Below are 22,458 nucleotides of genomic sequence, written 5' to 3'. Positions count from 1 at the left end.
AAAGCCTACAACTTGTATTTTGGCTGCAAGATAGGAGACCAGGACAAGAGCTGGGCACCACATATATGCTGCAATTCTTGTGGGACGGCACTGGAGCAATGGTTGAATGGAAAAAAGGCATCTATGCCTTTCGCTGTGCCAATGATTTGGAGAGAGCCAACAGATCATGTTAGTAATTGTTACTTTTGTATGGTGCCTCCAATTGTAAAAGGGCTAAATAAGAAGAAAAAGTTATCTGTGCACTATCCAAATATTCCATCGGCAATACGTCCAGTTCCTCATGGAGAGGGGCTACCAATTCCTAAAGCACCAGAATCCTTCGTGGTTGAGTCAAGTGAGGAAGAACCTGAAGCGTGTAGTCACGTGCAGTTGTAAGAGATAGCCCTTTCCTCGAATACAAGAGAAAAGCCAAGAGAAGCAAAACCGACACAAACTGAAGACAAAACTAGTGAGAATCCTAAGTATTAAAATGATTCAACTTAGCTTATGGCTATAATTTTTCTTGGTAATCCTATGCAATATATTATGCCATTTAGGCTTTGTTATGTAGTCAATATCACTTGCTTTATATTTGTGGAAAGACATCTATCTATATAATTATTGTGCATTATGTAGTCATTACGCCTATAGTAGAAAACGTTCCGTTTACAGAAAAACTAGAGCCAATTGACAAATTTAATTGTTATATTTGAACTCAGAATGTGAAATTCATTAAGAAATGGATCCTTTTGTTTCCAAAACTGGCAAAAAATAAAAATTTGTTGAACAGTGTAATTAGCCAAAAATAAAGTAGAATAGGAGGAAGTAAGTGTAACGCCAAGATAAGCCAGAGAATGGGACGCCCAACGGTAGGGAAAGTGCGTCTGCAACCGTTCAACCAGGTCAGCAGGGAGCGTAATATTCAAAGCCGTGGTTTTAGACAAATTAATGCGGAGGCCAGATATAGTCAAAAAACAGTCCAATATGACTTGGAGATTAGGGAGAGTGATGAGAGGATTGGTTAAAACCAAAAGGGCATCATCCACATAGAAGTTGGCCTTGTACTGAGTGCGGGCATAGGGACACCCAAAATATCCGGGTGATTTCGAATGGCTGCAGCTAAAGGTTCAAGAGCAAGAACGAAAAGAGCAGGTGATAATGGGCATCCCTGTATCGTGCCCCTGAAAATAGGAAAGGACGAGGAAAACAAACCTGCATATTTAACTGTTTCAATACCGTGCAATTTTACACCTTCCTGCCCAGGCCATTTTTCAGGTTTCAGCGCTCTCACACTTTGAATGACAATTGCGCGGTCATACAACACTGTACCCAAACTAAAATTTTATCATTTTCTTCACACAACCAGAGCTTTCTTTTGGTGGTATTTAATCACCGCTGGGTTTTTTATTTTTTGCTAAATTAACAAAAAAAGACCAAAAATTTTGAAAAAAAAACACATTTTTCTTTGTTTCTGTTATAAAAGTTTACAAATAAATAATTGTTCTTCATAAATTTAGGCCGAGATGTATTCTGCTACATGTCTTTGGAGAAAATAACCCAAATTAGGATGTATTTTTTAGTTTGTAGGAAAGTTATAGAGTTCACAAACTATGGTATAGATCTGAATATTGATCAATCCTGAAGTACTGACAGCCAATCTAATTTCTTGAGGTCCAAGAATGTCAGAATAGTACAGATATCCCCAAATGACCCCTTTTTGCAGAGTAGACAGTCCGACGTACTTCATAAGTGGCATGGCGAGTTTTTTGAAGTTGTATTTTTTTGTCATAATTTTTCAGAAAATGAAAAAATTAAAAAAATTATTTTCACTATTTTTTTTTACATACTGTCACCAGTGCAGTACAGCGTCATCATATAACTGGCATGGCGGTGATCAGGGACACTGACTGGTGACAGTATGAAAAAAAATATATATCTTTTTTTTTCTTTTTTTATTATATTTAATTTTTTATTAAATTTTTTTGTATTTTTTTTAAGATTTTTTTTTCATATTTTACTATGACCAAAGTAGTACAATGTTACCATAGTAACATTGTACTACTTTGGGGAAGTGATCAGTATTTTTTTTTTTTTTTACACAATTTGCTTATAGCAAAGAATTACTTTGCTATAAGCAAGCATTTACCTGAATGAAATCGATTCATTCAGCTTTTTTTTTTTTGTGCTTAGCTGTGATTTGGTCACAGCTAATCACATGGCATGTGCATGTGATTAGCTGTGACCATTCACAGCTAGGCACTAGTATACAATGGATGGCATCATGAATGAAGCCATCCATTGTATACAACTGTCATGTGACCTGCTGTGATTGGTCACAGCAGGTCACATGGTACCAGCAACGGGAGCCGGTACTCGGATCTGTCATCGGCCGTGTCCGAGGTGCACGGCCGGTGACAGATCGCACTGCTGCGCCGCTCTGCATTAGCGCAAACTCCGCATGTGCGGGAGCACGCCAAATGGCGTGCACCCGGAGTGCAGAGACACTTTTGAAGCCGCCAAATGGCCATTGGCCGGGCAGCTAATGGTTAACAGAGGCCGAGGGAGATGAAAATAAAGCTGAGATCCATGCCAGGAATGCATCACCAAACCCCCATCTAGACAGCGTATATGTCAAGTATTCCCACGAAAGTAAATCGAACGCTTTATAAATGTCTAGGGATAAAAGGAATCCTCGTATCCTGCGGCAATGTAAAATATGAATGAAATGGATGACTTTGCGGATGTGATCAGCAGCTTGTCGTCCCGGAACGAAGCCAACCTGATCTTGATGAATAAAGGAGAGTAGATACTTATTAATGCGAGTGCTCAAAATCTTCAAGTCCAGATTTAGCAGCAAGATCAGTCTGAAAGCTTGTGGTTTCACACATTTTCAATACAAAATTTATGAGGAAATTAGATTTTTAAATTTTTTTCTATTGGATATATTTTATAACAGGAAGTAAAAAATATAGTTTTTTAAAAAAAAATTCAGTATTTTCTCCTTTATATCAAAAAACAAACAAACAAGCAGGCACGTATTTGTGTGAAAAAATTATATAAATTTTGTTTGGGTACAGCGTTGCATGACTGCGCAGTTATCAGTTAAAGTAGTGTAGTGCTAAATAGCATAAAATGGTCTGGTCATAAAGGGGGTAAAACCTTCTGTAGCTCAAGTGGATAAGGGGGGGGGCTGGGGGGACACAGAACAGAAGGTTTTTTTTACCTTAAAGCATAGAATCCATTAAGGTAAAAAAAATCCTAAGGCTTTAGAACCGCTTTAACTAGCAATCACTTCTCCTTGTGTGGTATAGCAATGGAATCAGATGTGGGTAGAGAGGGTGATCGGCACAGCGCGGGGGGGGGGGAGCAGTTACTGGAACCGATCCCCTGTATGGCTGTCTCTGCAGCAGCTGAAATCTGGCTGCTGCTCCTTTTCCTCCCGCTGGCTTTCAGCTGCTGCAGAGAGAGCCATACAAGGGACTGGTTCCAGTAATTCCCCCCCCCCCCCGCACCCATCACTGTCCTTGTGCACTATACATTTCCCCCTGCTGCCGGGCCCCCCTGTGTGCTGCCAGCTTCCCTTCTTTCCTTCCCAGCGGCAGCTGCAAGCACACAATAAGATCCTTTAGGATGGAGAGTGGGGGAGGGGTCCTGTGAATATGTCATATTTACCAGTCCCTATCTTTCCTGAATGTCACGGTCCCCCCTCCCCTGCTCCCTCTCTCCCCTCCCCCCCGGATCCCTGCACCCCCTTTCCCCATTACATGCCCCTGCATGTAGCCCACATAAAGTGGTGTGCTGGGTGCCAGGGAGCTGCTTCCTGCTGGGAGTCCCCACATCTCTCCTCAGCTGAGCTCCGAGGAGTCTGCCACCCCACTGTGCCTGCATGTGGATTTCCCACATGCAGGCAACATGGATGTCGCTGCGCGCCCCCCCCTCGTCTTGGGGAGCCCCGATGCTCCTGCGCACTGCACCCGCTGGAGACAAAGGTCGTGCTCCCTGTACGCAACTCGATGCCAGGGCGGCCATTGTCTGGCAACCTGGAAACATCCTACTCCGGAGATAAAAGACCGGAGCAGGACCCAGGCAGGGGTATCTTCCTCTGCTCGCAACCCAGGGTGCTGTGAGAGGTCCTGTGCTGTGGCCAGACCCTACAGCCAAACTGGATTAACCCATTGCCTGCCAGTCTGCCTTCTGCTGTGTGCCTCCGATGTAACCCATTGCCTGCCAGTCTGCCTCCTGTTGTGTGCCCCAGACTTAACCCATTGCTGCCAGTCTGCCTCCTGTTGTGTGCCCCGAACTTAACCCATTGCCTGCCAGAGCTGCCTTCTGCTGTGTGCCCGGACTTAACCCATTGCCTGCCAGAGCCTTCCTTCTGCTGTGTGCCCGGACTTAACCCATTGCTTGACAGAGCCTTCCTTCCGCTGTGTGCCTGAACGTAACCCATTGCCTGCCAGTCTGCCTTCTGCTGTGTGCCCCCGGACTTAACCCATTGGTTGCCAGAGCCTGCCTTCTGCTGTGTGCCTGGACTTAACCCATTGCCTGCCAGTCTGCCTTCTGCTGCGTGCCCCAGACTTAACCCATTGCCTGCCAGTCTGCTGCCCTGTTGTGTGCCCCGGACTTAACCATTGCCTGCTAGAGCCTTCCTTCTGCTGTGTGCCCCCTAGACTAACCCATTGCCTGCCAGTGCCTTCCTTCTGCTGTGTTCCCCGGACTTAACCCATTGCTTGCCAGAGCCTTCCTTCTGCTGTTTGTATGGGGCCCCGTGGTTTCTAACAGCAGCCCTGCAGCTGTGCATGGTAGCCAATTCGCCTCTTATTTCGGCTTGTTCAATTACCTGGAAGCTGTGCAGAGCTGCACCAGATTTTGCGCTTTCCAGTTTTATTAAATAACCCCCGTGATTTCTGGGAAATGCTGCCTGGAACCACATGCTGTTATACGCCCCTGTCTATTGTCTATTACTCTGCATGCTCATGATGTGATCTCATTCTCCCTCCCTGCAGAGATACGATAACTCAGGAGGTGGATGGTCGGCCTCGTCAGAGGATCCGCAACATTATCCCCATTATCCTAACCCTCTGGTATTGAGTTGTATTGTCATTGGACTGTCTCCCTTTATAATGTAAAGCGCGGAGCAAACTGTTGGCGCTCTATAAATCCTGTATAATAATAATAATAATAATAATAAAGTGTCAGGATTTATTGTCCTGTAGAAAATACAGATCCCTGGAATCACCGTATTGCTCCATCCAAACAGAAATAGTACTTAGTCCTCCTTTCTATAGACATTCTCTGTTCTGCTACATTGTGTTCTATGTGTATGCAGCTCAGGATGTGCTACAGAGCGACCAGCCTCTCCTCTAATCACTGGCCCGGCATCATGGAGCTTTTCCCATCACTCCCCCCATCACCCCCTCTGCCCTAATACAGGATAGTCTCAATATTTTCAGAGTATTACCTGTTTGTAGAAGGCAAAGAAGCAGCAGAACGTGTGCAATCATTGTGTTTCTCTTGTCCTCCCCGATTAGATGTTCTACTTTCACTTTAACATCTGAGCATTGACCCTCCCATATGCAAAGCAGAGCCTAGAAAAAGAACTTGCACATAACCAACTAGAGCAATACTGAAGACGTAGGGGCAAGAGACAAAATCAATCGTGCAATAATTCCCATCGCTTATCGATAACAATCACTTTTTTAATATTATATTGTGGTTGATTTACTAAAGATAAATAGACTGAGCATTTAAAATTTACTGAAAGTAAAGTTGCTCCAGAGCTTAGTGAATGAGGGAGACCTCTGCTGACTTCCATCATCCAATCATGTGCAAGAAAAAATTTGTTTTTTTTCTCCTTGCGTGTGATTGGGTATTCTTTGCAAAGGGAAGTGTCATCTCATTTACTAAGCTCTGGAGCAACTGCCCTTGCAAAGTCTATTTGCCTTTAGTAAATCAACCCCATTATTTTTTAATCGAATACAGGAAATTTGTACATGAATAAGTAGTAAGTGTTACATAAAGTTGTATAATATCAAATAATATTTATTGGATTATTGACCAGAAAAGCATCAATTATGCGTTATTAACCATTTTCACGTGCTGGGTAATTTCTTAAACACATGTTAAACTTAGCACTTTTTTGCTACAAATTGCTTTAAATTCTCTAAAATATATATTTTCTGAAAGCAGAAACCCTGTAGAATGAAATGGTTGTAGTTTCAAATAAAAAAAAAATAACACACTAAAATGTATTTTAGTGCAAACACAATATTATACCTGTTTTGTTTCGTAAAATATAAAAGATGGGGTTGCATCGAGTAAATAGGTACCCAACATGTCAAGCCTTAAAATTGCACATGCCCATGAAATTTCAAACAACTATGGTGTCCAAGAAATCCATAGTTAATGCTTTAAAAGCTTTTGAAGGCTAGCAGTTTAGAGTTAGCAGTGAATTATGGCTCTGGAATTATTGCTCTCAATCTGACGTGTGTGGCAATACCTTACATGCGTGGCACAATATACACTTAGGTACTGCGCATGTGCTCACCCTACTGGTCATGTTTAAACTGAGGTGCATACAGGGGTGGTGGGGGTCCTGTACATTTTTTGTAAAATATTTTTATTTATTTTAAATAATTTTTAATTTTTTTTTTCTATATTTAAAACGGATCTTCACCCATTCTGATCACTTGGTTCCTGTGCATCCCATCCACCTTCCACTGCTGACATGTCTGTTTTTTTTCTTTTTGTTTACGTTATTTTTTCTACTTTAGTTTCAACCCGCCGTTGACGTCAGTGCCCTTGTCGCCTCCTGGAATATGTGATGTGCATATCTCAGGAGGCACCTGGAGCGCCGCGTGTCAGTCATTCATCAACAGAGGTGGAGGGGGTATTTTGCAGGCCTAGTGGTTCGTCATCAGTAGGCTGCGCCAGAACCGCCAGAAGCCGATGCAGCCTCCCGATGACATCACAGATAAAGGTGGCAGCGTAGGACCTGGCAGGGGCTGCAAAGAAGAAGATCTCGGCAGAATAATTTTGGATCCTCTCTGTGGGTGAGTATCTGAAGTGTGGCCAGCTCAGCATCAGGTAAGCAGGGGAGCAAGAAAAAAATGGGGGAGGGCGAAACGCCTTTTTAATTAAGGTTAGCAGGTCCCTATGTGATTGCATTGGGCAAGGAACAGGTCCTCTTTTTAGAGACATAAGGGGTCTATTAGACCCTCAATGTCTCCACTTCCCTATTCTGCAGCTAATCAATCAGTGATCATGGTTAATTAGCTGCATCCTCAGTTACAGTAGCAAAGAAATAACATCCGAGGGATGGCAGATGCAACATGTCCCTTCTGCGTTCCACAGTTGCTGCAGATCAGGGAACAGATGTTTTCCAGTCACCTCCTGCGCTCACTGTAGAAGTAATTTCCCACTGTGCTGTACTCCCTGGAGGAGTAGGAAAGCCCAGGAACCTCTACTAGGGGTGGGTGAGTGGGGGGGGGGGGTACATCTTCAGAGCCCTATGAAAGTGATTGTTTTTGTCTGAGAGCTCTTCTCCAGCTGTTAAAATCTATACCAAGCTCACAGCTGTAGCAATTTGCTTTAACCCCTTCTATACCGTGTTGCTTATAAACGTACCTTGGTAGATGAAGAGTTCTTCATTCCCCTGATTTTTGGTCCCATGCCATCTCTGAAAATCTTGCGCATGTGCATTTGTGCTGAAGGTCTCTTCCCAGTCCCTGTGACCCAGCAAAGACCTACGGCATATTTAACTAGGCACGCAGGGATTTGTCACACATCACTGGCATCTTGATACCCACAGTGTCTGCACGTGTGCATGCACAGATTTGCTAGAGGTCTTTGCCAGGGTGCAGAACTGCGCAGCGCGCATGGCCCTCCTGGTATCTGTAACAAGGCCCTATGTCAGTGAGAAAAAATGGAAGTGCTGCACTACAGCACTAAAAGGTTAGAAACCTTTTAAAACATTAGGAAATATTGTCCAATTATGGGAGTGGGAGGGGTAGGAGCCAGGAGGAAAAAAGTTATTTTAATCGGTGAAGGTCCACCTTAATAGTTTAGAAGGAGTTTAAATAATGTACAACAGGAAAAAGAGTTACCCGGTACAGTGAAGGAAATGAGTATTTGATCCCCTGCTGATGTTGAATGTTTCCCACTCACTAAGAAATGATCCATCTAAAAATTGAATGTTCGGTGTATTGTAACACTGAAAGACAGAATAGCAACAAAAAATTCAAAAGAAATGCATGTCTAACAAATGATGACTGATTTGCATGTTCATGAGGGAAATAAGTATTTGATCCCCTTCACAAAACATGACTTAGTACTTAAGGATTAAGGTCTAGGCGCTTCTTTTTGAGCCACTCTTTTGTTGCCTTGGCCATGTGTTCTGGGTCATTGTCATGCTGGAACACCCATCCACGACCCATTTTCAATGCCCTGGCTGAGGGAAGAAGGTTCTCACCCAAGATTTGAGGGTACATTGCACCGTCCATCGCCCTTTGATGCGGTGCAGTTGCCCTGTCCCCTTAGCAGAAAAACAGCCCCAAAGCAGAATGTTTCCACCACCATGCTTGACAGTTGGGATGGTGTTCTTGGGGTCATAGGCAGCATTCCTCTTCCTCCAAATACAGCGAGTTGAATTGATGCCAAAGAGGTCTCATCTGACCACAGCACTTTCCACCAGTCCTCCTTTGCATCATTCAGATGTTCAGTGGCAACTTCAGAGGGGCTGGACATGTGCTTTCTTGAGCAGAGGGACATTGTGGGCACTGCAGGATTTCAGTCCTTGTCGGCGTAGTGTGTTACCAATTGTTTTCTTGGTGACTGTGGTCCCAGCTGCCTGGAGATCATTGACAAGATCCTCACGTGTAGTTCTGGGATGATTCCTCACTGTTCTCATGATCATTGACACTCCACGAGGTGAGATCTTGCATGGTGCACCAGACCTAGGGAGACTGACAGTTGTTTTGTGTTTCTTCCATTTGTGAATGATTGCACCAACTGTTGTCACCTTCTCACCAAGCTGCTTGGCCATAGTTTGGTAGCCCAGTCCAGCCTTGTGTAGGTCTACAATCTTGTCCCTGACATCCTTGGAAAGCTCTTTGGTCTTTGCCGTGGTGGAGAGTTTGGAATCTGATTGTTTGATTGCTCCTGTGGACAGGTGTCTTTTATACAGGTAACAAAATGAGATTAGCAGCACTACCTTTAAGAGACTGCTTCTAATCTCAGCTTGTTACCTGTATGAAAGACACCTGGTAGCTAGAAATCCTGCTGAATGATAGGGGGAAAATATGTATTTCCCTCATGAACATGAAAATCAGTTATCATTTGTTAGACATGCATTTCTTTTGAATTTGCTGTTGCTATTCTGTCTCTCAGTGTTACAATACACTGAACATTCGATCTTTAGACTGATCATTTCTTTGTGAGTGGGAAAACATTCAAAATCAGCAGGGGATCAAATACGCATTTCCTTCACTGTATATAAAATGATGAGAATCCAGATATCTCTGATAGAATCCAGTAGTTCTCTCAGTAGGAAGTGTTTTTAAATATTTGTTTTTTTAAATTGTACTAAAGTTCATAAATGTCCATTTCACTTTTCTGAAAGTGACACTAAAAATATATTTTATTCCAGTATGTATTCTTAACTCAAAAAAGCCCTTTCCATTGTTCTCCTCCAAATGTACAATTTTTTTTTTTGCTGCTGGTGACTACATTCTCCCTGGTCCCACTGTATGTAGGAATCAGCTCCCTGATCTTGGGTCAGCTCCTGATCATGTGACCACTGTAATGAACAAAAACAAAAACGTACCAACCTTGCACATTACCTCAGTAAGTGAATTTATTAAATTGAGATATATACTCACAAAAGTAGCATAGGTAAAAGCATATAAGATCCAACATCAGCATGCTAGAATGGCAGACAGGTGCGGGTCCCATCGAGAGAGGAGACTCTCAGAATGAAGCTTACACGTTTTGAAGGGGGATCCTGTGTGCAATGCAAGTGGTTGCAGAGCAGCAGTGTGGATTTTTAGGGGTTGAAACAGACAGTGAGGAGGTGATATAACGTCTCCTTACTGCCTTTCTAATGCCCTCTGAAAAGCAATCCTGCATGGATTACTCTTCAAAGGGCAAGCTGATGTAGAGAAGCCCTCTGTGGTTCTTGCACTGCTGTTACTTACCTGCCTTAGCATATTTGACAATGAAAATTCCATTTTACCTGAACCTGTACTCTTATGTGTAACTTAACCCCTTGACGCCGACGTAACACAAATATGCGACCTCACGGACCTGGGCTTTTTTCCGTGGGGCCGCATATTTGCGTACCTGTCTTTGTGCTGGGAGCGCGCCGCTCGGCGCGCTCCCAGCACCAAGACCGCGGTGTCACTGAGAGCTCCGGGTCCCGTTCTAACGATCGGGACCCGGGACTCCCGATTCCGGGTCACGTGATCGCTGTGATAGCCTCTGATTGGCTATCACAGTGATCACTCACTGTGCAGCCTGGCCCCCTTGTTTTCTCTCTCTCTATGAATGGAGAAGAGAGATACATTGTATCTCTCGAACTCCTGACATAGAGAGATAAAAAAAAAGTTTGTAAAAAAAAAAAAAAGATAAATAAATATTAAAAAATAAAAGAAAAAATAAAGAAAAATACCTAGATCAAGGTTTGATCTAGTTCAGTACTAGGGTTAGTGTTTGGGTCAAGGTCAGGCTCAAAGGTCAGGCTCAAAGGTCAGGGTCAAAGGTCAGGGTCAAGAGCAAAGGTCAGGATTTAAAAAAAAAAAATTGGTATCAGTGTCAGTTAGTGTTAATGTCAATGTCAGTGACAGTGTGTTTTATATAAAAAAAAAAGACAAAAACAAAATGCGCACTGTTGTTTCTGGACTGTACTACGGGTACAAACAACAAATAACATACACATATATGGTATCACTGCGATCGTCAAGAACTGGAGAATGTATTTTGGGTTGTTCTTTGGTGGTAGGTTATGGTCGTAACAAGAAACACACAGTTAAATTTAAAAAAATATTTTTTTTTACTATTTTGGCCCAGTTTTCCTTTAATAATAAAAAAAAATTAGGAGCTATCCATGACCATTTACCACCAAATGAAAGCCCAATTTGTCCTGAAAAAAACAAGGTATAATCCACCTGGATGTACAAAGTAGTTGTGACGATATGTACGGTTTTACTAACACGTCAACGTTGCAGAATTGTGCTTAGGCATTTAGATTTGTTTTACCCTTAGACGTGAAGGGGTTAAACAGGCCATACACTAGTAGACTTTTGTGAACAAATATTCATCTACATATTTGCTGGCTTGACAAATGTTGTTTAAAAGAATTTACAACTTTTGCTTTTAAAACTCGCTTTTGGAACTAATGGACTGTACCAAATGAAAACCACATCCACTGTTAGAAATATGTTTGACTGAGAAAAAATTTCCATCCTGCTCCTTCAAATTTTCCAGTCACTTTGGTTGAATGACAATTTGATCTCACTAGCACAAAAACCAAACAAACGCTCTTAAGACAAAACATTTTGAATGCAATTCTACTAGTGTATAACCAGTGTGGCAGTACGGTATCCTGCCACGGTGGAAATCATGATAGAGACCCAGGATTCTCAACCATACAGGTTGAGGGGCTCCAGGCAGATCTCATAATACAGAGGAAACTGGTTTATCAGTTTCCTCTTTGGTTTGTAAAGCCTGTTTTGGGACCTGTAGCCTGGAGATTTCTTAGAGATTTGGGAGGGATGAAATCTCCAATCCTGGGCCCATATTTTGGGAGCAGCCAGCGTGCTGATTGCACAGGTGTGTGCAGGCCTTTTAGGGGAGGCCAGGCCATGATTCGGGGCTCCACCCCGGCAGTTAGGAGGGCTCCACCCAGGCAGACGGGAGGTCTCTGCCGTGGAGTCAGGTGGGCTACACCTAGGAGAGGTGGAAGCCAGACTAGCTGTGTGCTAGTGCCATACTTTGGGAAGAGTCTGCAGGAGGCAGACTTAAAACTGCGTACAAGCCAGGAGGCCGAATACTGTTCATTTGAATTCGTGTGATGGTGGATACCCCTGCGTGGGAAACCTTTATGTTATTGAACTGACATTTAAATAAAAGTGGGCAAACAGGCCCTTAAAAAATAAGCGAGTTGCCATGTGCTTTGAAGAAGCTCTACCACTTGAAGCGAGTTCCCACACCAGCTATACTCTCTCTCCAACTACATATAGAATACTGATTAGATATAGGCTGCTGGACTACAAATAAAGCATGTCCAGGTCCCACAATGCCACATGTGGTGTTTTGCACTATAGTGGACAGTTCCAAGAGGAATGTAACATCATGCTTGTCTGACACCCATTGTCAGATGTGGTGTTGAGTCTGAAAAGCTTGATAGGTGATCACTAGTTCAAGGCTACTGTATGCTCACAGAACAACTGGCAGTAGTAGGATCAGGATTTACAGCAAACTGGCCAAACTTTTATTTTTTGTTCTTAGATCCATCTCTGAGGAAGAGAAAAAAAAAATAAATTATTAACTATAATGAACTTGTAGAGACATTCTAAACCTTTTCAATCCAGAGGAACTCTTAAAATAATTTTTAAGCCTCGTGAACCCCTGCTACAACCAATTCATTAGGGATCACTGGGAAAAATCCCTCCTTATGTTGGTGATCATTGAGAAGAATACCCTAAAAACAGGCAGCTAAAAAGATCATTAGTGTCATACCGCTGGTTCTGTCTAATAGTGTTCATCCTGGATCCATGCAGGTACCATCAAATAGAACATGGGTGCTCAACCTGTGGCCCTCCAGGTGTTACAGAACTACAAGTCCCATCATGCCTCTGCCTTTGGGAGTCATGCTTCTGTCAGCCTTGCAATGCCTCATGGGACTTGTAGTTCCGCAACAGCTGGAGGGCCACAGGTTGAGCAACCATCAAATAGGAGGTCACTTAGCCACAGTTCAAGGAACCCCAACAACCTCTGGAGGAACCCAAGGGCTCCACAGAACCCTGGCTGAGAATGGCTGCTGTACAGTGCCGCCAGAATTCAGCAACCAGAAGCTTTTCTGAAACTTAAAGGATAAGTTCGCCTTTTGTAACAGGTTACATGTTACATCAATATTTAGGGTGTAACATGTTAGAGATGCACCAGTCTCTGCAGCCCTCCAATCCCCTGTTTTGATGGCAAGCAGAGGATCTTATCCCCACATTCGTTGTCACAATCTGAAAAAAAACATGGCCATGGGGCGTTCTGGCTGCCCGGCCATGGCATTCATTAACAGGGTTCTGTGAATGTGAAAACTACAAGTACAGACAGCCTTTTCAGTTGTCGGCTCATAGTTCTCAATGAACTGCCAGGAGCTGTTGGGTGCTCTGGTAGTTCATTGAGCTTCCTGTCATTCAGTAACTGCCGGCCTGTATCAGAGGTACAGGCCGACAGTTACATAGACCATCTGCTGGAGCATGACATTACACCCACAGTCTGCTGATCATGGGTGCAATGCTTTACAGGCTCCTAACAAAAAATAAATGCATATTTTTTGCCTGCAAAAAAAGTGCATTTATTATTTTTTTTTGTAAAAGCGAATCCTCTAACATTATTAATGCTGTACACTCACTTCCATTATACACAGATCTGTGCTTTGTGGAATCCTTTTATGAAATGTTAGTTTTGTTACTCTGTATATGTAATAAATGACTTATGTCCATCACCACTTTATGACATTTTAACATTCTTTAGATATAACATTTCTTTCTCCTGTAGAACCCATTGGGGTATAATATTTTTAGATTATTTATGCAATAGGCATGCTGCACAAAGGATTTATCCTAAAAATAAAGTATATTTCTAGCCCCTTTTTTTTTCCAAATTTGAATACCATGTAGAAGGGTTCGGACATCTGTGAAGTATTTTACTGCCTTCCCTTGCAAAGATTCTTCCTTTCTATTTCTCCTGGTGACCATTACCAATGGGAAAACAAAGTGATGAGAGATCTATTCTGGGGATCATAGTGTCAAAGGTGACTACACTTTACTTTACAAGGTTTCTCAACCAGGGTCCTGTGGAACTCTAGGTTTGCTTCAGAGGTTGCTAAGGGTTTCTTTAGCAATTAGGAGTTTCTACCTCCCAGTAAACACTGATATCAGCTGTCTTTCTTAGCTTAAAATCAAAATAAAATGCAGCGCTAAGAGATAAGTGATGGTAGTTAAGATGCACTGGAAGGTATTAAAAAACCAGAATAAATATGAAATAAATATAATTAAAAAACCCAAAACAGTTCCTGGTAAGGGTCCAATACATCAAAATCTTAATCGGTGCCCATCACTGCTTTCTATGTACATGTACTACCAGGCCAGCTATCTCATGGCTCTTTATTTCCTTGGGAGCCTGTGTCTTGAAGGTACTTTGCTGAGACTGGGAGCTGTGTTTAACAAAACCCCCTCTGGTGGCTGTGGCTAACATCTCTGGATCCTGGACACCTCTCTCGGATGGATGACATCTAGTGGCTACCATACAGATGACACCACTTTGTTCCAATATTACCTCTCCAGAGTACCAGGAGCAGGTCTTAAATGCTCCATGCGCATCCTTTTGCGCTATCTGGTTAGTGCAATATTTTGTCTTTCTCTGTCATCACCGAAGCCACAAGACCATGATACAATAATAATAATTTTTATGAAGATTATGTGCACGCATCACTGCTATCATCTCAGCCTATAGAGACTATTGCACTTTATTGTTATTACTTTATTAAGGTCCATTACCTATATTTATTATTACCAAGATTTTGATGTATTGGACCCTTACCAGGAACTGTTTTGGGTTTTTTATTTATATTTATTTCATATTTATTCTGGTTTTTTAATACCTTCCAGTGCATCTTAACTACCATCACTTATCTCTTAGCGTTGCATTTTATTTTGATTTTATACTGTGTATGGGTTCTCGAGGTACCTTTTGATGCCAGCAGCTATTATATGTTTTATACCCAGCGCTCGATTTCTTCTTTTTTATGTCTTTCTTAGCTGTGTCTAAGAGGAGCAGTTTTGCACTGATCAACAATGCAAGTATCCTTCTCCCACTGCCCACTGAAGTGGATCTTTGCTCACCCACCAGTCTTACCGGATGGTCTGCTGTGCAAATTTCTGATACTCACCCACCAAGAGGAACCAGCGTAATCTCGCTGAAATCCTACCGTCTTCTGTCACCTCGTGGTCCTGTGCCACCATATTGATTGTGACATCATCAAGAGGCCCGCCTGCAGTGTGGTTCAGCTGACATGCCTCCTGATGATGCGGAAGGTATATTATATTTAGTTGTTAGAAATTTTTTTTTAGTTTCTTCCTGGTTTCCGGCCTAAGCCAAAATTATGTAATACATCCTAGGATTCTTCAGGAGGGGCAGAGGGCCTTTCTCAGCTAAGAACAACCTCCTGCCTGCATGCCTGAGCTAAGGGCAGATGGATTCCAGGAAGTTAATGCTACATGAATCATCCGCCCCTACTCAAGATAGCAGCATCCAGGAATGCTAGGGGTGTGTTTTTCAAAGTGATTTCTCAACAAAATAAAACATGGATGGGTGGCCGATATTATTTTGAATATTAAAAATGAAATAAATTGTGTTATTAGTTTGTGGTTCTCATATACAATTTAGTTACATAGTTATTCTGGTTGAAAAAAAAGACTAAAAACATCTCCATCCAGTTCAACCAAGTTCCACTTTGAGTAAAAATAACTCTGCAAAAAAAAAAAAAGAAACAGAAAAAAAACTATAGAATTACTGTGTCTATGTAGAGTACTCACCTAAGACTGGTAATGTTACATTTTTCTTTATGGGCTTATGCAGCTTGGGATGTTTTACTGTGCAGATGAACTCTGACCCCTGGTCTTCTCTCTGCAGTGGGGTGAACTGTAGCCTGGCTGTACAGTTGTAGGTGTTATCTGGTTGTATCTGGTGTGTGATGGCTGGGATCTTGTACTTATTCTCAAATTTAGTTTTTAGCTCAATTTTCTTATTTTTTTCCTTCTTCTGCCAACTCACGGTCAGTTTTTTTGGGAAATAGCCGAAGATTTTACACTGTATTTCACAATCAGCGTTGAGAACTAGAGCAGATGTATCTATTTCTAAAACATGGGGGCTCCAACCAAGATCTGCAGAATAATAAGAATTTGTGAGTGTGATTTATCCTGGTATTATAATAAATGTAAGGATATGTTCACATTTTATTGGAAATATTTTGCACACTGCTCATTAAAAAGAAACTGTAATTTTCCCCAATCAGGGTGACTGTCATTTTCTCAATCTGGGTGACTGTCATTTTACTAACCAGGGTGGCTGTCATTTTCACCAATCAGAGTGACTTTCATTTTCTCAGTCTGGGTGACTGTTATTTTCCCAGTCCCCAAGCTGTTCTACTTACTCATCTATGCTCACTTGCTGCCCACTGCTGCAGAATCATCCATCTAAGTTGCAGCGTTGGCTGGTGGCAGAACTCACTCAGGCAGAGGGATTATGTCATTGATCCCCCATGTGACAGTGTTTGGGTCTTGGGATTGGCCGCTCAGGCCTGATTTCGGCTACATGAGGGAGGTCAAATGCTTCTTCCTACCTACATGCCCCACTCCATTAGCAAGGGCTTCGGCAGCTTTGTGAGGCAGCATGGAGGTGCGACTCTGTAGGTGTTAATCCTTGGGGACGGGGGTTGGGCTGTCTGCAGAACATTGACCATTTACTCGGAATGCTCAAAGTGACAGTGTCTCTTCAATGTTTTTTTTAATGTATAATGGTTTCGGGTCAATGCTGTTTGAAAAACCATCACCATTCATGTGTTTCACCGTTATATTTCAATTTATCTGTTGTTGGTAGATATACTGTAAGGTTGTGATTTTTTTTAGATCCAGTAATGAGAAAGAAACCCAACATGTTTCAAAAGCTTACATCTTTGCAACCTAAAGTAAATCTGCCAAATCTTCCCTTCATGCTTACACCTGTTCTATTAGCTTTCTAGAACCTTTGGAAATGCCCGGCACATTTGGGTATGAAGGTGCATGTGACTTTCTCCCTTACTTTCCACCATTTCCCTTCTTTTTGCTATTTGCACAAGTTGTTGGAGGAACATGGGGAAGATCAGCAATATCAGCAGAGGAGATGGACTTTCCCCTGCCGAAGTACTGGATTGACTTGAAGCTAGCTTATAAATTGTATCACTGGGGCCTTTAATCTGAATCAGAAATTGGATTTAGAATAAAGTGTATGTATATGAAATTTATTTTTGGTGCATGTTTGGCATTGTCTCCGACTATACATTTTTCTTAAAGCTTGAAGTTTAATCTGCTTATATTTTGCCTTCCCTGGCTCCTCCTCTACCTACCAATCACCCTGCTAATGACATTTTTGCAAATAAAATCTTTCCATTTTCATTACACACCTTAATTTAGACCTAGTGATGTCACCTTTGGGTGCTTATGCTTCTCTATGTAATGTAGACAGATCATGGCTGGTGGGAGGAGCCGGCAGGATGATAGCTTCCTGAAAACATCACAGCACCCTGCCTTGGTACTCCTCTACAGAACCCTCAGCCCTGATGGAAGCAGTGGGTTGGCTCTTGGGAGGAGTTATGCAAATTGTAACACCTTGATGGATGGATGTTAATCTGGAGGAGTGGGAATTCCTATGGAGGATGCATTTGCGTACAGCCCCAGGTATTGCCCACAGGACATAATAGATTAACAGTGTCTACTACGGTGAGTTCTAGCTTCTAGAGGGATCACATGGCTAGGGCACATAGTTATGCTGGTCCAAGCCGTAACAATGTAACTATTTAAAAATATATCCATACCTGGAATTCTTCAAGGACCCTAATCAAAGTAGGAACTCTGAGGTCAATGTGTCTTTTGTTATACCACTTACAGAGCCTAATTTACCTAGAAATCAGCCAGATTTCTAACCAACAGTATCTTTAGGCTTGTGTCTGTCACTGGCACCTCTAGGCTCTTTAGATATAATGAAAAAGTATGCTTTTATAATTATCAATGTTACTATTTAGAATAATAACATATTGAAAATGAAAGCTGCATCAATAAAAGGTTTCCCTGCCACTGAACGCTAACAATACATTCTTAATATTTTTCCCAAAGCAGAATACTAACCTATTAGGGGTAATTTTCCCGTTGTCTTCTCTATTGGTCGCTCCAGACTGGGATGATCCACCCTACACATAAAGTCTTCTCCGTGGTCTGCTTTCGTTGGGGTGAACACCAGACTGGCTGTACAGGCATATGTGTGATCTGACTGCTCCTGGGATTTTGTAATGTGCCATTTGTACTTTTGTGTATTAGAGATATCATGAAAGGCACCCGTCCCTGCCTCCTTCCTATGCCAGCTTACAGTCAGATCATCCGGAAAATATCCAGAGATTTTGTTCTGTATTTTGCATTCATTGTTTTGAATGAGATAAGACGTGTTTAGTGCTTCAACGTGAGGGTGCCAAGGAATATCTGGAAAAAAGCAGAACACATAGATCCAGGTGACCTGACTATTTATTAGCTTATGTCAGCAAGTGATATAAAGAAATGATTAAATGCTCTTTACTACATTGATAGTATAAGTACCTGTCTCATACCATTGTATATTCCCCACCACAGAAAACCTCAGGGCTCTAATAAGTTGCATAGTACAGCCAGGACTGTTTTTGCATCTTTTAGACCCCTAATGTGTCACTTGATCATCATTAAAGCTAATGGAGCACAGATCACGATCCATCAGCTTTTTGCCTGGCCACAGTGGCCAAAGAAAGTGACACCCGAAACTTGAAGTGATGTCCCTGGTGATGCCCGTGGGACAGTGGAACCTGGAAAGAATGGCAGAAGCGGAGGTCACTGACTGTTTTGATCAGAAAGCCAACAGTCAGCTTGTGGAGGATGCACAACTAAAGTGAAAGATTGTTTTTATAACTTGGATAGAGTGGAGAGAGATTAATACTAGAGATGAGCGAATTATTCAAAAATTCGATTCGGCTGATTCGCCGAATTTGTGGAATAAATTCGATTTGATGTGAATTTATTCGCTGCGAATTTAACTTATAAAAAGGGTTTCTAGGCTTCAGAGAGCCTTTATATTAGTGCAGAACACTGTACCTTTAATTTAAATGCCCTTGGAGTCTGCTGGGGAAGAGAAATAATACTGTCAGTCAGTATGACATGCAGATGAGTGCCGTCGATCTTAGAATCACCGCACACTTCACTCATTTGGGCAGTCACGGGGCCAAAACCAGAGTGTGGAGCCACAGTGTGGCGGTGGAGGCAGCAGCAATGGGAGGCCATACAGCACCCGCGGCAATAGTGGGCAAATCGGACGATTTTTTGCCGATAAAAAATCTGCGCATGAGCAGTGACCTGCAAGAGGAAAACAAAAAGAAGAAAAAGAAGAAGAGGAAGAGGATGAAGAAGAGGATGAAGAAGAAGAAGAGGATGAAAAAGAAGAGGATGAGGAAGAAGAAGAAGAAAAAGAAGAGGATGAGGAAGAAGAAGAAGAAAAAGAAGAGGATGAGGATGAAGAAGAAGAAGAGGATGAGGATGAAGAAGAAGAAGAGGAGGATGAGGATGAAGAAGAAGAGGATGAGAATGATGAGGAAGAAGAAGAAGAGGATGAGGATGAAGAAGAAGATGAAGAAGAAGAAGAGGAGGAGGATGAGGATGAAGAAGAAGAGGAGGATGAGGATGATGAAGAAGAAGAGGATGAGGATGAAGATGAGGATGAAGAAGAAGAAGAGGATGAGGAAGAAGAAGAGGAGGATGAGGATGAAGAAGAAGAGGATGAGGAAGAAGAAGAAGAAGAAGAGGATGAGGATGAAGAAGAAGAAGAGGAGGAGGATGAGGATGAAGAAGAAGAGGATGAAGAAGAAGAAGAAGAGGATGAAGAAGAAGAGGATGAGGATGAAGAAGAGGATGAGGATGAAGAAGAAGAAGAGGATGAGGATGAAGAAGAAAAAGAGGAGGATGAGGATGAAGAAGAAGAGGATGAGGATGAGGATGAAGAAGAAGAAGAGTATGAGGATGAAGAAGAAGAAGAAGAAGAGGATGAGGATGATGAAGAAGAAGAGGATGAGGATGATGAAGAAGAAGAGGAGGATGAGGATGAAGAAGAAGAGGATGAGGATGATGAAGAAGAAGAGGATGAGGATGAAGAAGAAGAGGATGATGAGGATGAAGAAGAGGATGAGGATGAAGAAGAAGAAGAAGAGGAGGATGAAGATGAAGAGGATGAGGATGAAGAAGAAGAGGATGAGGAAGAAGAAGAGGATGAGGATGATGAAGAAGAAGAGGATGGGGATGAGGAAGAAGAAGAAGAAGAGGAGGATGAGGATGAAGAAGAAGAAGATGAGGATGAGGAAGAAGAAGAGGATGAGAATGAAGAAGAAGAAGAGGATGAGGATGAAGAAGAAGAAGAGGATGAGGATGAAGAAGAAGAAGAGGAGGATGAGGATGAAGAAGAAGAGGATGAGGATGAAGAAGAAGAAGATGAGGATGAAGAAGAAGAGGATGAGGATGAAGAAGAGGATGAAGAAGAGGATGAGGATGAAGAAAAAGAAGAAGAAGAGGAGGATGAGGATGAAGAAGAAGAAAAGGATGAGGATGAAGAAGAAGAAGAAGAAGAGGATGAGGATGAAGAAGAGGATGAAGAAGAAGAAGAGGATGAGGATGAAGAAGAAGAAGAAGAAGAAGAGGAGGATGAGGATGAAGAAGAAGAAGAAGAGGATGAGGATGAAGAAGAAAAAGAAGAAGAAGAAGAAGAAGAAGAAGAAGAGGCTGAGGATGAAGAAGAAGAAGAAGAAGAAGTAGGATGAAAATAAGAAGAATTCCAGTCCAGCAAAAAGTGTATCTGTAGAGAGCTCCGCTATTTCTGACAGGTCTCTGACAGTTCCTTCACATTTACAGCGGTTGAAACATTGTATCTATTTGTTTCCGAATAAAAACATCTGTATCCTAAATGGAAACAAATAGATACAATGTTTCAACCGCTGTAAATGTGAAGGAACTGTCAGAGAACTGTCAGAAATAGCGGAGCTCTCTGCAGGGACACTTTTTGCCGGCTGTAGAAGGGATGAAAATCGGCCGATCGGGGAAAATTCGATTCGTGCATCCGAAGTTTGCTAATATTCGGATTCGGCGCGAATCGAATTTTTCCTAATATTCGAAACGAATTCCACTTCACCAGGTTCGATTTGCTCATCTCTAATTAATACCCCTGTCTGGTTGTTATTGCTAGGTGCCCCTCCCCCCGTTAGGAAGATGCGCCCTTTATAATTGCCCTGTCTATTGTTATCAGTAAAGTTAAAGAAAATCCCAAATTCTGGGTCGTAGCCAGAATAGGAGGAGAAATAATCAAATGGAGACACCAGTTCTGATTAGGGGACAGAAAGTAAAGGGAAATCTCCCCAATAGGATGCAGATGACAAAAAACTGACAGCGGTTATAACCCTCCCCTACTATATCCAAAATGAAAAAAAAAAATTACCTATAGTTCTACTTAGTAGTTAAAGAACAGTTGGTTGATAGGAAAAGATCTTTTTCTCTAGATAAATAAATCAAATGGTTGCTTCAAGGTTGCACACAAGTCGGGGAAGGAAATAAAGACTTCTCTTCCCTCCCTTAAAGCTCATTTCCCATCCTCTTCCCGCCCTCCTGTACTTTGCAAATCAGCCCTTAACAAATAAAAAAGTTTTCAAGCCCCATAATTACTTTCCTGAATCCATATTCATGTGACTCTTCATGGTACCTTTTTTGATTATGGTGACCAATGATTTATTGCTGCCCTCTGCCAATCTTTGTTCTCCCAGCTGGTCTTGTTACTGCCCCTTGTGACCTCACAGGACAGACTGTTTAACCACTTGCCTACCAGGCACTTATACCCCCTTATTTACCAGGCCAATTTTCAGCTTTCAGCGCTGCCGCACTTTGATTGCCAATTGCGTGGTCATGCAACATTGTACCCATATGAAATTTTGATCATTTTTTTCTCACAAATAGAGCTTTCTTTTGGTGGTATTTAATCGCCACTGGGCGCTTTACTTTTTATAAATAAAAAAGGTGCAAAAAATTTGAAAAAAAAAAAAAGCTTTTGTTTCTATTATAAAATTTTTCAAACAGGTGATTTTTCTCCTTCACTGATGTGCGTTGATGAGGCAGCACTGATGGGCACTGATAGGCGGCACTGATGGGCACTGATAGGCGGCACTGATGGGCACTGATAGGCAGCACTAAAGGGCACTGATAGGCAGTACTAATGAGGTGTCACGGATAGGCGGCACTGATAGACAGCACTAATGAGGTGTCACGGATAGGCGGCACTAATATGCAGCACTGATAGGCGGCACTGATAGGTGACACTGATGATGGGTACTGATAGACGGCACTGACTGGCACAACTGCTGGGCACTGACTGGTGGCACTGACTGGCAGCACTGCTGGGCTG

At 42.3% G+C, this 22,458-nt stretch overlaps 2 protein-coding genes across 2 annotated transcripts in view; both read right to left on the bottom strand.

The window, feature by feature from the left end:
• Positions 1-15,215, bottom strand: part of LOC149472062 (uncharacterized) — a 120,202-nt gene extending 104,987 nt beyond the window's left edge. Inside the window, exons 1-3 of the mRNA XM_089693205.1 lie at positions 15,182-15,215; positions 7,603-7,703; positions 5,438-5,564 (exon numbers count right to left, since the gene is read on the bottom strand). Coding sequence (XP_089549331.1) covers positions 5,438-5,564; positions 7,603-7,703; positions 15,182-15,215 — 262 coding nt within the window. The remainder of the gene's footprint in view (positions 1-5,437; positions 5,565-7,602; positions 7,704-15,181) is intronic.
• Positions 15,216-15,690: 475 nt separating this feature from the next.
• The window catches only part of LOC149472061 (uncharacterized), an 86,681-nt gene continuing 79,913 nt past the window's right edge, over positions 15,691-22,458 (bottom strand). The window contains exons 14-16 of the mRNA XM_089693199.1: positions 18,135-18,482; positions 15,789-16,136; positions 15,691-15,722 (exon numbers count right to left, since the gene is read on the bottom strand). Of these exons, the coding sequence (XP_089549325.1) occupies positions 15,691-15,722; positions 15,789-16,136; positions 18,135-18,482 (728 nt within the window). The remainder of the gene's footprint in view (positions 15,723-15,788; positions 16,137-18,134; positions 18,483-22,458) is intronic.

This window comes from Staurois parvus, unplaced genomic scaffold, assembly GCF_062004578.1.
Source record: "Staurois parvus isolate SC_StPar_1 unplaced genomic scaffold, SC_StPar_1.0 ptg000024l, whole genome shotgun sequence".
NCBI lineage: Eukaryota > Metazoa > Chordata > Amphibia > Anura > Ranidae > Staurois > Staurois parvus.
Note: the sequence above shows the minus strand (reverse complement) of the source record. Positions and strands in the feature narration are given on the sequence as shown.